Raw genomic sequence first — 16,075 nt, 5'->3', positions numbered from 1 at the left:
ATGGTGCCCTGATGCTGTGGTTCAGACTGAGAAAGTAGTAGGAGAACTGAGTCATCGCCTGGCACGTGGTGATGCCGGCGGCCACCTGCTCGATCACAGCGCGGCAGTCACGCTGGGCCCGGCAGCTTCATTTCAGCAAATAGCAACAATCACGTTCAAATTAACGTGGCTACGTTGAGTCTTAGTGGTTTTACAGTTTCTTGTAGACAGGAATTTGTAAGCTTGTTTTGATTTTAATTGTAAACCTAAAAGCTTAGGAAGTTTGTACCGAGTTTTATGTTCGTAAACATTTGAGAAACATTAAAACAAAAATTAAGTAACTTTGTGAGAATTTGTATCCTTTACAGAGGACCCGGCTTATTATTTGAGATTGAGAAGCACGGTTTCAGAAGACCCAAGCCCTCTTGTCATTGGCCGAGAGAAGCAGCTTGAGAAGGATCTTCTTAGGACAGGGCTCAGGGCTTAAGGACCATCAAGCCCTTTTATGGTGCAGGTGAATAAACCGACGCAGGGACAGGTCCCCTGATCCCAAGGGTCTTTCTCTGAAGTTATCCTGCCAGACAGATAAGGATGCCTGTCCTCCAGAAGATATCTTTATTTTTTTCTTTAACAGTTTATTTAAATAATCTCTACAGTGACATGGGGCTCAAACTCATGACCCGGAGATCAAGAGTCGCATGGTCCTCTGACTGAGCCAGCCAGGTGCCCACCCCCACCCCCACCCCAAGATATTCTATCACTTCTAGGAAGTGCCCCGGGCAGGCCTCTGGGCTTGAGCTTCTGAAGACCAGTGGGACCCAGCTGCTAAGAGGGGGAAGCTGAGGTTAATTGGGCTCCCCTGCAACTCATTCCCCGGCCTGCAGTTTGCCTGTCAGCTCCTGAAGCGGGGCAGGGGAGTGTCTTACTCACCAGGAATTTCCCAGCTGTGATTTGGGTGTTTCGCTCTGGTATTTGCCGGGAAACGGAGATAGCCGGGAGAGCTCGCAGCCCTCCTAGGAGGACTCAGGTTGGGCAGCTATCAGGCATGACTATCTCTTGCACATGGAGCTGACCTCAGGGTAACTGTCTGAGCTGGAGATTTTGGAGGGCCCTGCTTGGATGTGACCCCTGGAATTTGGGGTAGAGATATATGCAAAAAGATGAAAAAGAGGGCACCAGAGAGGCCAGAAGTTCCATCACCTGACACCCAAGGCCGGAGAACTGGGCAGAACTTGGGAACCAAAAAAACTTCTGCCTGCTCCAGGCCAGTCCCTTACCAGAGACCCTGCAAGACGGAAACTGACTGTGTTCTCTCCTCCCCTGAGCAGCCTGTGGTGGGAGGGGCAGGAATGGGCCTAGAGGCAAACAACCTTTCACTGGTGGCGAAGACATGGGCCTGGTGAGGGCTGGGAGCTGCTGGCTGAGGCATGGGAGCAAGATGGCCAAGTCAATGTCTCCAGCACTGGCTTCTTGGGTGGTCAGAAGACCTAGGAAATGCTTACACGGACTATGTCAAAGGACTAGCCTTCCAGGGCCTCCCACAGCTTGATGAGAGAAACTGAGGCACAGAGATAGAATGTGCCTAATGCCATTTTTCATTCAGCAAAGATTGAACCGGACCACCTACGGTGTTCCAGGCCCTGTGTTAGGCTGTGTGGGAGAAAGATGAGGGATGAGACCAGACAGGGACAGTAGGAAAGAAAATGAGGACAAAGGAACACAATAAAGAAGAGGGGGTTATCGCAGTCATCAAGGGTGTCTATGGGAGTTCAGGCGAAGAAGCGGTCATGAATTAGATTGCAACTGGGACTGGCAACCAAACTAAGGTCTCTGATCAACTGAGCTAGAGACCCAAGAAACCATGGTGATTTTCCCTCCCTCCTTTCAGCCTTCTACAGATCCCCAGTGCCCTTAGTTCTCCTAGGAAGAGCCGAGAAGGAGCCTATTACCATTAGGGGGGAGGGTTAGAGATTCAGGACACGAAGAAGGAAATCCCCAGCTCTTTGGGCTGGGAGATCCATGGTACTTTTAATTTCCAGAATCTTGCCGCTCCTACTTTTTCCATGTTTCCCCACGGGGACTCAAAAGGCCAGTGACACATAGTAGGGAAAGAAAAAGGAACTTCTGAGCATCTAAGTGGTCTGCTGCATGCCAGGCACAGGGCTGGCACTCCACATTCTTGATGTCACCTCATGTGGCAGGCCAGTTTGTTCCCAGTCTCTCGGCCTGTGCCTGTCGGTTAAGTACCTGTTAGATGACGAGTGCTAGGGGAGGAAGCCCATTGTTTGGCCCCAGCTGCACTAGAAGGTTTGGGAGGAATTGGGCTCTTCTGTGTGTCTCCTAGTATCCTGCCTGGCACAGCGTGGGTACCAGTACTCCCAGAACTCATAGACATGAGAATTCCTCCTTCTTTCTAAGGCAACTGGCTTAGCTACTCCAGAGCGAGGTTCTTTCACCAGCAAGGCACCTACGGCTTTCTGGGAGACTCAGTACCGGCTGGACTGGGGCAGAAACAGCTGGCTGCAGGGCTGGTGGTGGATGGGGCTAGTCTCAGGGCCTGCTGCTGCTGAGTCAGGACCTCTCCCTTCCTCGAGCAGCTCCAGGGAAAGGCCTGACCGGGGCCTGAAGGGACATCGATGCTGTCTTCCCTGCCTTGACTTGAGCAGACTTCTTGGGCCCCCTTTCCTGCCCCCCGGCCTGTAGAATGGCAAGAACTCTGCCCACAGTCTTGGTTCCTTTGTAGCTGCACCCAGAGAAATGCAAAGGATGAATGGAAAAGGGGCATCGGAGAATGAGCCTCTGGAAGGAAAGGAGTCAGGACCGCTTCCCAGATGAATCCTCCCATTTTCTTTCATGACCTTGCCTCACTCCATTTTGGCTGCCCACATGACTCCAGGGATTTTGTTGTGTTTTTAAAGAGCTATTTTCTCTTAAATTTTTAATTGAAAAGTCATATGAGGGGCTCCTGGGTAGCGCAGTCGTTAAGCGTCTGCCTTCGGCTCAGGGCATGATCCCGGCGACCCGGGATCGAGCCCCACATCGGGCTCCTCCGCTGGGAGCCTGCTTCTTCCTCTCCCACTCCCCTGCTATGTTCCCTCTCTCGCTGGCTGTCTCTCTGTCACATAAATAAAAATAAAATCTTTAAAAAAAAAAAAAGAAAAGTCATATGAAATGGACATGTTCCGGCTTCCCACCAGAACAAGCCCAAACCAAACAGCTCCCGTGAGGGTGCAAAGAGCTTCCCCAAACAATCATTCATGGACTATTTATTAAGCATCTACTATCTATTCTAAGAGGGACATGACCACTCTTGCATCTTTATCTAGCACGGTGCTGGGCATAGAGTAGTTGCTTCCTAAATAGCGAATACATTACATTTGGGGAAATTGATATCATATGCATGTCATTGTTCCTTATCTCAAGCCCCATGTCAGGTGCCCCTCAAGCAGCTAATACATTAAGAATCAATTGCTATTAAAATGAGTGGCAGTGGGAATGGGAGGTTTTTATTCAAAAGGTTGGTAAGACTATGGCAAGATTAAACCCATAAAAAGAGACCACTCCTCACCCACTGTAATGGCTGAAATTTAGGGAAAAAAACTGACAACATCTGGTGGTAGGAGGCTGTGGAGCAACTGGATTTCTCACACCTGCTGCTGGAGAGTCAGTTGTTAAACGGCCAATTTGAAAAGCGTTTGGCAATATCTACTAAAAGGAAACACAGACCCACCCTATGGCCGAATGATCCCATTCCTAGGTATCTACCCAAGAGAAACGAATGCGTATGTTCACCGAAATGCACATAAAAGTGCTCACGGCAGGGACGCCTGGGAGGCTCAGTCAGTTAAGCATCTGACTCCCGATCTCAACTCAGGTCTTGATCTCGGGGTTGTGAGTTGAAGCCCCGACCTGGGCTCCATGCTGGGTGTGGAGCCTACTTTAAAAAAAAAAAAAAAAAAAGAGTGTTCCTGGCAGCTTTATCCGTAGTGGCTCCAAACTGGGAACAAGGCAAGTGCCCATGAACAAGAGAGTGGGTGCGCCGCTCAGCACATACCCGTACGACGAAAGAGCACACGGCGAAAACAGAAAAGACAAATTAACTACCGAGACAAGCCGCAACAGAAGCAAATCTCATAGACATTAAACTGAGTGAAAATTCCAGAAACCAAGTGTATATACTGTGTGATTCCGTTTATATAAAGTTCAAAAACAAATAAGAACAATTATTGGCAGTAGGAAGTCAGAATATTGGTTTCCTATGTTGATTGTGAGTGAAGACTGGGGAGGGGCTTGAGAAACCTGAGGTGCTGAACATGGTTGATCTTGGTGTGGGTAATAGTTTCATGGGGGTGAACCCAGCTGAGCTGTATGCTGAACATTAGCACCCTTGGGGAAGGTGTTTTACTGTATGTTATACCCCATTTAAAAAAAAATTTTTTTTTTAAGGAATCTCAGTATCCCTAAAGAATTAACCCGTTTAGTAATTCTGTTCTCTCTGTAGAAGGTGGTATTATATGGGACTAGTATCCCCAGTGCGATGGCCACTAGTGAGTCCTGGATGGCAAGACTGGTCAATTCATCACCTTCGGTCCATCCATCGGGGTCTCCTCCCTATTGAGAAGACTAAGATCATCAGTAATTGCTTCAACCCACTCCCTTACCCCCTTCCCATTCACTTATGGCACCCACGCCCATCCTCGGAACCCCTCCCCCAGCTCAGAACACCAGGGCCTTTCCTCTGTTTGTGTTTTTTTTTTTAAGATTTTATTTTTAAATACTCTGTCCATCCAACAAAGGGCTTACACTCACACCCCCAAGATCAAGAGTCACGTGCCCTACTGACCGAGCCAGCCAGGTGCCCCTCTTTCCTCTTTTTATTAGCCCGCCCTTTAGCCTGTGTCCCTGAATCCACATGGTCCTGTCTCCTCAAGAACTGTGCCATCTCTCACTTTTCTCTTGCTTGCCTTTTCAATTCTTTCCTCTCAACTGAATCCTTCCTTTCAGGCTGCAAACAGCTCAAGTTTCTCCTATTCAAAAAAAAAAAATTCCTCTTTTGGATCTCCTCTAGGAATGCCCTTATATATTTTTTTCCTTCTATCCCTTCTTTTTTTTTTTTTAATATTTATTTATTTATTTATTTATTTATTAGACAGAGACAGCCAGCGAGAGAGGGAACACAAGCAGGGGGAGTGGGAGAGGAAGAAGCAGGCTCCTAGTGGAGGAGCCTGATGTGGGACTCGATCCCAGAACGCCGGGATCACGCCCTGAGCCGAAGGCAGACGCTTAACGACTGCGCCACCCAGGCGCCCCTCCCTTCTATCCCTTCTATATTCACTGTTGTCCTTTATTCACTGCCTAGTGTCTCTTAAATTCACAGCTTGGCCACACTACTAGAATTCCACAGGCAAAGACACTAGTGAATTTTCAATGATCACATGCAAGAATCCTGTGAGGCCTTATTTTCCTGATACGTCCGATGCTGCTGACCCCCCTCACTTTGAAACTTCATATCTTTGACTTTCACGATGCCATGTGGTCCAGGCTTTGTGTGTTCCTGCTGATTTCTTCCTCTCTGTCTCCTTCAGAGGATCTCGTTCTTTACACTCCCTTCTAAGTGCTGCTTCTCCAGGTCCCACCCTTGGTCCCCTTCCCAGCCCCACTTAGGCATCCTTCATGGGTGGTCTCATGGTTGTCAATACCATCTGTATACTGTTGACTCCCAGACCTGTTTCCCCTGAGTTCAGGGCCATGAGGTCAACTGATGGCTGGACAACCGAGTCTGAACATTCTCAGAGCACTTCAAGTTCGATGTGTTCAAACTCAATCCAGGATTCTACTCCCAAATCTGAAACTCTTTATCTCAATTGGCTGTACTGCCGCCATTCACCAGATGATCCCGACTAGAAACCAACAGTGAAGGCAGACGTTCTCAACGCTGGTGGTGGTGCTCTCTTGGGCTGGATCATTCTTTGCTGTGGGGAGACTGTCCCTCCCACTCGCAGCTGTGGGCCTCTCTGGCCTCTCTCAACTGCATGCCAGTAGTGACCCACCAGTTGTGACAACTAAAATATGTCTCCAGTCATTGCCAAATATCCCCTGGGGGAGAGGGTGTCAAACTATCCCGGGGTGGAGAAACACTGGGTCCAAAGCATGGGTTTAGGACTCACATATCCCGTGCAGCCGTGCACTAGTTAGCCACCTCCCCGAGCCTTAGCCGGTTTTCTCTGTAAGGTGGAGACGGTTCTCATCGCATAGGTAGGGCTTCCCTAAATCATATAGTTGAAGTGCATGGTCTGTCCCATATGGGCGGGCATTGGGCGAGAGGAGCAATGACTCCTCCTTGTCCTACACTGAAACTCTGAGGCCTCTCAGTTTTGTATTCTGTTTCTCGTCTAACCACTCTTCTCTGTTTGCGATAGACTGAACGTTCATGTTCCGCAAAAATTCCTATGTTGCAGGCCTAACCCCCAGCGTGATGGTATTAGGAGGGTGAGGAGGTCATGAGGGCAGAGCCCCTTGCACCATGTGAGGACGCAGAAGACGGCTTCTAGCAACTGGGCCGCAGGGCTCTCACCACACCGAATCTAACCTTGGACTTCCCAGCCTCCAGAACTGTGAGAAGTCAGCCACCCAACCGACAGTACTGTGTGCTGGGGGCCCAGATGGACCAAGACACCATTCCTACCTGGATTATCGCGACTGCTCTGCACCTGGCTCTCAGCTTCTGCACAGCCTGGGTCCCCTCAGATCCACACTTCCCATGGCGCACCAGGCCTTTGTGGTCTGGCTGCTGCCCACCTCCACGGCCCTATCTCTTGCCCCTCCTGGCCTTGAATTTCTAGTCCAGCCACGCTGAAATGTGAGGCATTCCTTTTATACCAGGCAGTTTCCTGCCCCCATGTACTTACACTGATCCTTCTGCCTGGAACAGCCTCCCACACTCTGCATCTGGCTGACTCTTGTTTTCAAGGCTCACTTGAATTTCACCTACTCCAAAAAGTTATACCTGGAGCCTCCTCTCTGCGGCTGGGCTCAGTGGTCAGAGCGCTCCCCGCCAGAGCTGTCCCCTTGCGCTATATTTTTGTTTCCGCATCGGTCTCTGCCGGGCTGCATGGGGAAGGAATTGTGTCTTTTCATCTCTGTATACATAACATCTAGCACGTCCCCTGACAGGCAGACGGGGCGCAGCAAGTATTTATTGAGTGAACGAATGGCCACGGCACCGTATTACCCTCTATGTTAGATTTAGAGCCATAGTTTAGAAATGGTTATAAAATAGTCCATAAATCTGCTCTCTCTGGCTCAGAGGCAGTGCTTCCTCAGCCAGGGGCTTGTGGCGCGCAGGGCACTGACGGTAGCACTTGCATCAATGTGAGGTTGACTAATGATGCAGGGAGCGACACCAGATATCTGCTTACAACAGCATCCGCTCGAGAGAGTCAGGGGCTCTTTCTTCACCTTATACATCGGTGGCCCTTCCTGGCAATGCACTCTTTTTCTCACTCCTTCACCTGCCTCCGGGTTGACAAGCTGGAGTTTCTGCAGTTGGCTCACCAACCTTCGGGGCACAAATATAAAAGCACTCCTGGGTGCACGACCTGTCGGAGGGCTGTTCTTTAGTACAGTCCCCTAGAGGAGCCCACCAGGAGGTCAGGCCTGTCTCTTCCCGGTATCTGTCACAGCTGGGCAGTGTATTTCCACTCTCCTTACTAGGCCTAGGGAAAGAAGCCCAGGCAGGCACCTAGAAGTCAGAGGTGTTTGGCCAATCTTGCCCTCCTTCCTCCTCCAGTAACAATCAGGCTTTGTTTGTCAGGCCTGAGGTTACAGGGTCGGCCTTGGAGTCCTGAAAACCTGCTACATCCCTTTTCCAACTCAACTCTTTGAGCCTCAGTTTACCCATCTGTCAGGCGTGTGTGCTGGGGGTGGGGCGTGGAGTAGGTAGACCACTCAGGGCTCTCCCTTCCAGTTTTCAGGGTGCTGCTGGCGCTTGTAACAGGGTAGATCCCGCCTGCCCGCCTGCGGGGACCTGCAGGGGATCCCGGGAAGCCGGGCGACGTAGGCGCCTGCGGGAAGCCCTTAGGCAGAGCGGTCCCCTGAGTCGGAGGTCGGGCCAGAAAGGACCCTGTGGCGAGGCGGGAAAGCTCTGTGGCCCCCGAACGCCGCTCGCCTGCCAGACACCGGGCTCTCAGAAGGCAGGGGTCGGCTGGGCTGCGACGGGCGGGGCCGGGCGGGGGCGGGAGGGATGGAGTCAGGAAATTCCCAGGAAATTCCTTTCCATTCCGGCATTCCCTGCCCCCTTTCGTTGGGTGCTGACTTCTCCGGACCCTACGAAGGAGAAATGAAATGCTTTCCGGGTTTGCTTGCGTCCCTTCTCCAGCCCCTGGCCCCCTGGGGTTTGGAGCGCGTGGGGGGCGCAGTCAGGCCGGCGCGCCCGAGTTCGCCGCCTTCCCGCGGGCGGGAAGGGTGTCCAGTCCCCGGCGGCGACTGAGGCTCCGGGGCGCGCTGCCGCTCGGTCCCAGGGCTCGGGGAGGCGTCCCCCGGCTTCGGTCCCGTTCAGCTTAAGCTGGTGTCACATGAGCGGCGGGGGAGTGGGAACCCGGGGAGTGGGCGGGGGCGTGCGCGCCGGGAGGGGGCCGCCCAGTCCACCTATATGCGCCGCGGCCCGGCTGACGGATGCCAGGAATTCCCAATGAAAGGCGATGGGGGGAAGTTTGGGCAACTCGGCCTGGCCAATGGAGAACCTCGGGAGGGCTCTGCCCCTTCCCCCCGCCCCCGCCCGCCTCGGCTCCCGCAGCGCGAGTGTGTCCGCCTCGCTCACTGTGCGTGGAGATTAGGTTCCAGGCAGGCAGTCCGCGAGCTCCAGCCGCCGCCACCTCCAGCAGCAGCTATCGCGAGCAGTGCCGCGGCGGAACCGGGCGCAGGGGAGCAAGCCCGGCCCCGCTAGCCCAGCCCAGCCCAGCCCGACTCCCTCCCCACGCCGGGGCAGGAGCAGCAGCAGCCGCCGCCGCCGGGAGAGAAGGTGGAGGAAGAAATCCAGCTCGTAGCACGCGCGCACCATCATGGACCATTATGATTCCCAGCAAACCAACGACTACATGCAGCCGGAAGAGGACTGGGATCGGGACCTGCTCCTGGACCCGGCATGGGAGAAGCAGCAGAGAAAGGTCAGCAGCCTCCCCAGCCCGCCGCAGCCCCCCTGCCGGAGCAGCTCCGCCCGCCGCGCTCCCAGCTCCCGGCTCCGAACGGGCTCCAGGCTCGCACGAGCGGGGGCGGGGGATGCGTGGCCGCTGCGAGGTGGGGTGTTGGGTTACAGGCGCGGGCGGAAGGGGGAGAGCCCCTTTCCCAGAGCCCGCGAACGCCGAGCCCGAGCGCGGGGAGGTGGGGCCGCTGGCGGGCAGGTCGCCTTGGGGTCCGCGATTCAGGCCACCCGGCCTCAGCCGCACGGTCCCCGCGTGGGCAGGGGGTGGGAGACGGTGCTTGGAAGGCTCGGGCTGAGCCGCTGGCGCGGTAGCTGCTTGCTCCGGATCGATTTTCCCTTCCCTTCCCCGCCCCCTGGCCGCCTCTCCATATGGCGGTGGCAGCGCGCTTCCTGGGCCGCCCTGGGCTTGGTACCTGCGGGGGGCGAGCAGTGAGGGATCCTGCACCTTCCAACCCCAACCCGCAGGCCGGGGGGAAAGCGGACACTGCGGGGATTGGCAGCCACCTTCGGGTCTGCCTGGAGGTGGACTTGCTGGAGTGGGGCTAGAGCCGGTTCCCCAGCCGGCCCTGTGGGGGCGGGGTCAGGACGGCAAACCGTTTTATTGCTTAACTCAGCTGCGGGCGGAGATGGGTTTGCGTCTGCGTCCTGCCCCTCCGACACCCGCTTATTCCTGGGAGAAGGAGAATTTGGGCAACTTGATCTGAGTTGAAGGGCTCCAGGACAAGAGGTTGTTTACTGGGATATTTGGGTCAGTCATTGGGGAATCCCTGCTTAGCCACCGTCCCCAGGCGTCCCAGACGAGGTGTGCCGGGTGCGCACCCCGCCACCGGGTCTGGCTCGGAGCTGGCGGTGGGACCGGGGCATAGTGGCCGGTGGCAGGAAGAGGTCAGAAACCACTCTTGTGGGGAGGGAGGGGAGGGCGCCCCAACCCTGCCTCTGCTTCCTGCCTGCGCTGTGAGCTCTTGCCCCAGGCGGCCACGTACCCTGAACACCCTCCCCCCCCCCCCCGCCGCTGTCCGCTCCCATCCGGTCCCTCCTCATTTCATCTCCCCCCCCCCACCCCCCGCTGATCTGGGAATGGGGGGGACAGGATGGCGCGTCCCTTTGGATAGTGCGGTTAGGGCTGGGCTTGAGGGAGAACGCTCATGTCCAAAAATGGTAACATTCATTCCCTTTTTTAAACTTAAAAGGGGGGGAGTTTAGGGAGCCGACTGAAGTTTTTTTTCAGCCAAAGGCATCCTGTATTAGCTCACTCAGGAATCCTAAGCCCTGAATCGGCGCCCTTTTACTCACTTCATCAGACAAGCAGAGGTAATTTAAAACACACGCACAAAGGGCTTCCTCAAAGCCCAGCGACCTGAGACCCAGGCCCGGGCTTCTGCTGGACCCGGCCCTATGGCTTGGAGCTGACTTACTTGCAGTGTGACAGTTCCTTAAACATCCCTCCCCCACTTCCTGTTGCCCACCCCCCTGGGGGGGATCTGGGGGAGAGGCTGTGACAGTCCCTCACTCACCAGGCTTATTTCCTGGGACAATTAGGCTGTTGGTGGAGCTGAGAATGGAGTGGGTAATTTGGAGATTATCAAGGGGTCAAGGGGGGGGTGCTTTTTTAAATTCAGGGTGAGGCCTTCTTGAGACTAGATTTTAAATTGGATAGGAGGGGATGGGATTAGGGCGGTGGATGTCTTGGGATCTTCCATGGGGAGCAGAGGAGACACGGAGCACCTACTATATGCCTGGTTGGGGCAGGAGTGACAGGACTGTGGGATGAAGTTCCGGGGAGGGCAGAAATCTCTTCTCCTCAGTGTGGGTCACTGGACCTGCATATAGTATTCTGTTATCAAACGAATGAATGAATATATTAAATATAGTTGGGGACAAAAATTATATTGTCTCTGTCTCTTTCTCTGTGTGTATATATACGTATGTAGACTCATAAAACTCTGCCGTGGGTGGCGGTGGGTGTGTCCCGGGCCTCTGCGTAGCCAGGTGGGAGCAGGGTCGTCTGGGAAATCTGGTGGTCTAGGGGGTAAACTCAGCGTGCGGGAACCGGCACTGGTGGATGTGAACCTGGCACACTAGACCTTGAGGAAATGAGGGGCAGAGGAAGAAGTAACAGGTCCAGAGTTCCAAATGGTGCAGGGGGAGGGCTGGAATGCAGCCATGTTAGGGGCAGGAAGGTTCCCCTCACTTGTCCCTGGGTGGTAAGGAAGGCACGAAAGTTGGGCTTGGCATCCAGAGGCTGTCAGGATCTCTGGACCAAGGGGAGCCAACCTGTGCTTTGGTGGGGTTGATGGAGGGGGTGGGGGCATGGCGCAAGCTCGGGGCCTGACTTTGAAAATCCAAGGGTTGTTTTTTGTTTGTTTGTTTTGTTTTTCCTGCCATTCATTCCGTTGCCTTGCATGGGCCTGTTTTCTTGTCTGAAAATTTCACCGAGTTCTCAGTGGGGTGGTGGGGATATAAGGAAGTGGTGTTACGTGGGAGATCAGACCTAAAGTAACTTCTTTTTTAAAGAGTTATTTATTTGAAAGAGCGTGCGCAAGCGGGAGGGGCAGAGGTCGAGGAAGAGAGCATCTCAAGCTGACTCCGTGCTGAGCACCGAGCCCGACAGGGGCCCGATCTCATGACACTGAGCTCACGACCTGAGCCCAAACCAAGAGTGGGACGCTTCCCCGACTGTGCTACCCCTGACGCCCCAACCTGGGTGTTGCTTTTGGCAGCCTCTCTGCTGAGCGTGGGAGGTGAGGGCTGAGGGTGATCAGAGCAGACTAGTGGACAGAGGGGGCTGGCCATTCCGATGCAGGAGGCTGAGTGTCTGTGGGTGGTTGGGGGGTGGTGGGAGGACACAGTGCAGTGGGACACAAGGGCCTCTGGGTGGGAGGCAGAAGGCCCTGTTTTTAGCTGTGGTGCAGTCACAGTTTGAGAGACTTCGGGCAAGTCCATTTCATTTCTCTGAGCTTTTATGAGAGTATTCAACAGATGCTTTTTGAGCGCTGACTCTGGCCGGCCCAGTTCCAAGGGCTGGGGCTGGAGCCCTGAATGCTAGAGACAGGTGCTTCCCATCCGTTTCCTCCTCTGTAAACGGGCTGCATTCCTGTCCTGCCCTGCCCTGCCGATCCCTCCGGGTTCCGACAGGCCACGGATGAAATGATGTGGTAGGAAGTACTTCCCTGGGGACGGGTTAGGCGTAGGCAGCTGCAGGTAGAAGTCCGTGCAGGCAGGAGGCATGACTCAAGAAACCCGCATCTGTGGGCTGTGGCTTGTCCTGTCTTCAAAGAATGCTTCCATGCGGAGTTCACGGGGCTGGACCCCCTGCCTCCGGACACAAAATGCAGCGGCTTTGGGAGTTCTTTGGGAGTTTGCTGGCCTGCGAGGCTGAGCTCTCAAGCCGCCTTTTTGAAGGGAGCAGGTCTGAATGCCCATCTTTGCAGGATGACGGGAGCCCCCCCCCCCACCCGGTTTATTCCCTCACGGGCATCTCTGCACACCCTCCCGTGTGTGTCCCCGGACACCAGGCCAGCTGGAGAGAGCATGGGCTCTGACTAGCACCCTGGCTCTACACTTGCAGGCTTGTGACCTTGGGCAAGTCACTTTAACCTCTCAGCCTTCAATTCCTTATTTATAAAAAGGAGCTAATACCCCCACCTGCTGGGTTGACGAAGATTTGTAAAATGGCAGCTTTCAGCTGTTAAATTTTATTCCCTCTTCCCTCTTGAATCCCATAGGCTCGAGTTTAATGGGTATTCCCACAGGTGCCAGCCCTCTTTTTTTTTTTTTTTTTTAACATATAGGAGCTTAGTCAATATTTGCTGAGCTAATGGTGTTGAAATAGGCGTTCACATGGCAGGTGAATGAAGGTGGTTGTCAGTAGGCCCAGGTCCCGAGCCTGCACCCACATCATGCCAGGCGTCAGGAAGATGGGCCCTCTTGTTTACACTCCCTGCTGGACTGCAGGACCATTGCAGGAGCTAGCCAAGGCCACCGGTCAAGGGGGAGGCCCGCTATGGAGGGGTTTACCTGGGGAGGAACAGGACATCCGTCTGCCTTGAAGGTTAGGGCTGCAAAAACCAGAGTGATGCCTGGTGGAAGTAAAACATGCAGGAGGAGAGAACTGACTCTCATTTCAGTCCTCCTGCCCCTCACTGTTCTGCACTCCGGCCTGCTTCACCCTGTGCCCATGGCTGTGGGCGCAGGGCCCAGCCTATTCTGTTCTCTGCTGAATCCCCGGTGCCTAGTACGGGACAAGGTGTCAAGAAACATAGCATCACGCCTGGCTCCGAACTCCGGGATGGGAGGTGGAGATAGGGATGGAATACTTGACATTCCGGACAACCCAGCCCATCCTGGGGCTGTATCCTGGCTCTAGCCTCTGCAGAGAGACGTGCTCTGGGCACACTGGGTTCAAATCTTGGCCCCTCTGTGGACTTCCTGTGTGATCTTCAGTGAGTCACCTACCTGCTCTGTGCCTGACGATACCAGTGGGGAAATGAGGAAATTAATCATTCCTGCCTGATAGAGTTGAGTGGAGGTTTAAACCAAGCAATGTGTGGAGGGAATTTAGCAGAGCGCCTAACAGGGAGTGCTCAGAAACACGTCAGCTCTTTGAGGAGCCAGAGTTGGTGTGGCCTTTACCGTATATTCTTGGAGAGAAGGGGTATATAGACCCATCTAGTTGGCTCTGAGTATCGCGCGAAGTTGTGTTCTCCTTGACCTTGGGCCCTGAAGTGAACTCGGGCTCATTCCATGTCACTTGACCTTTCTGATTGCTCAGTCCTGTCACTGTAGAGTGCTGTGGACTCCCTTGCCCACCTTTACGTACCTGCTGGGTCTCCAGGATGAAGAGATGGATGTGAAGTGCTCACTTTGTCAGTCTGTTCCAGTGCAGGTAAAATGACCTCAGAGTATGAAATTCCTCTAGCGGATACAGCCCGGAGTGTCTTCAGGCCCCACTGTCACGTAGCTGAGGGCATTCTTGAGGCCCTGCCCGTGCCTCCCAGCCCTGCTCTGCTCTCGGACCGGTCACAGCCGCATCCTCTCCCAAACCTGTCTCACGTGGGTGCTCTGAGAACACGTGCCCCACGGTTTGGCAAGCTGATCAACAAAGCCTGAAAGAGAGCTGGACGGGGGCCCACAGCATCGGGGCTGCCTCTGGCTGCCACCTAGGCTTCCCCAGGACAGATGCGAGAAGGCCCGGAGCCCACTAGAAGCAGATTGTCCAGTTTTGAGGAATGATGAGATCTTGAGGGGCTGTTGGTCCCTGGAGTTGGGCTTGTAGGAGAGATAGGCCCGCAGGCTCCTGCAAGGTCTGTGGTCACCAAAGGAAAAGGAGGAAAGTGGTTTCCTGAAGCTGTCTGCTCGAGGAGGATTACCAAGGCTGTGCTCACCACAGTAGGGGTGCGGCTGGGGGGAGCCCTGGACCCCTGGGCCCTTGCTTGCAGGCGGTTCTAAGGGTGAGGAGGTCAAACCAAATGGGCATCCTGTAGTTCATTGTTGGTGGTTGGGATTTGGGCCTCCCCTCTCCTCCTCCAGGCAGGCCCGGAGCTGGGCGCCTGGCCAGGGGCCACAAACTGTAAGCCTGGCTTGAGGACTTGTCACACAAGACCCGGTGCCTCCTGTGGTTCTTGGAACCAGCGTGGGCGTTCCAAGCCTGAGACCTGAGATCAGCTGCTGTGTGTCTCTAGAGAAGAGCCGGTGTCTCTGTTCCACTATTGTAGTCCCTTTTGAGTGTAAGAGCACCAACAGTTTCTCCCGGCGGAGTCCATCAGTGAGCACTGGTTGAATCCCTGTCAGGTATCTGACGCTCCACCCATCTGGGGTCGTGCCATCATGGTTTAGGTGGAGAGGGAAGCAGAAAGAACATCACGCCAGGCAGCGCCAAAATGGCCAGAGGCGTGGTGGTGGCTGCTGCCAGGCGGGAGCGAGCACTGCTCCCTGCCTGCGTTGGTGGAGAGGCTGAAGAGCTGCTGGCATTTGAGCTGCATCTTGAAGGATAGGCGGCGTTTGAAGATTCTCCTGGAAGCCTCCCCCTTCCCTGGCAGCTGGGCTGTGTGTGTGTACGGAGGAGGGCAGGGCAGGAGGGAGCCAGGAGAAATGTGGGAGGGCAGACCAGAGGGCAACCACGTGTAAGCGGCTGCAGGCCGGGCAACACCCGCTCCCATTGTTCTCCTCACTGTCCCTCCCACAGAGCCGACCTCTCACCTTTCTGAGAGGCCAGGCTGTTTGTATAGCTCACAGGTGGGGGTATGGTTCCCACAGCTGTGCAGGTGTTGTGGGAACCATCCCAGCACGTTAACCCCACCTGATCTGCCCCCGTGTGTAACCCACCCAAGCTTTTCCTAGGACGGGGTGTGGAGCCAGTGGGCTGTGGTCTCAGGGCACCTTCCCCACCAGCCCTGCTTCTCTCCCCTCTGAGTATGCTCGGCGGGGGGGGGGGGGGGGGACACATCTCATCTCTGCAAGGGCCTGGGGAGCTGGGCTCGGTAACTTGCCAACGACATGGGAGAGGTTCCAGAGCCCACCAGCTGGTTTGGACGGGTTAGTCTGCAACTCCCCAGAGAGGTCGTGGCTGAGAAGCCTTAGGCAGAGGAAACCCCTTAGCCTGGTTCCTTCGTCCTGGCCACACTGGTCAGCCCGCTCAGACTCCTGATTCAGGCCCAGGGTTGTCTCCCTACTGAGGCACCAGTGTCCTGCTGGAGGCAAGGGGCCTTGGGAGTGGTAGGGGCAGGAGACCCAGCAAATCAGGGCTCAGAGCCAGCCTGGAGCCCACCTTCCTCTTTTTTTTTTTTTTTTTTTTTTAACAGATTTTATTTTTAGGTAATCTCTATACCCAACATGGGGCTTGAACTCACAACCCCGAGATCAAGAGTCACATGCTCCACTGACTGAACCAGCCAGGCG

General features: G+C 54.7%; 1 protein-coding gene across 3 annotated transcripts in view; it reads left to right on the top strand.

Moving 5' to 3' along the window:
• The first annotated feature begins 8,780 nt into the window (after positions 1–8,780).
• Positions 8,781–16,075, top strand: part of ACTN1 (actinin alpha 1) — a 92,319-nt gene continuing 85,024 nt past the window's right edge. For all 3 annotated transcript variants that reach the window (XM_045807964.2, XM_045807963.2, XM_045807962.2), the window contains exon 1: positions 8,781–9,143. In XM_045807964.2, the coding sequence (XP_045663920.1) occupies positions 9,039–9,143 (105 nt within the window). In that variant the 5' untranslated portion in view covers positions 8,781–9,038. The remainder of the gene's footprint in view (positions 9,144–16,075) is intronic.

The sequence above is a fragment of the Ursus americanus genome, chromosome 26, assembly GCF_024610735.1.
Source record: "Ursus americanus isolate L20-20 chromosome 26, mUrsAme1.1.p, whole genome shotgun sequence".
NCBI classification, from domain to species: Eukaryota; Metazoa; Chordata; class Mammalia; order Carnivora; family Ursidae; genus Ursus; species Ursus americanus.
The sequence above is the reverse complement of the archived record's forward strand: the minus strand, read 5'-3'. Positions and strand labels throughout refer to the sequence as shown.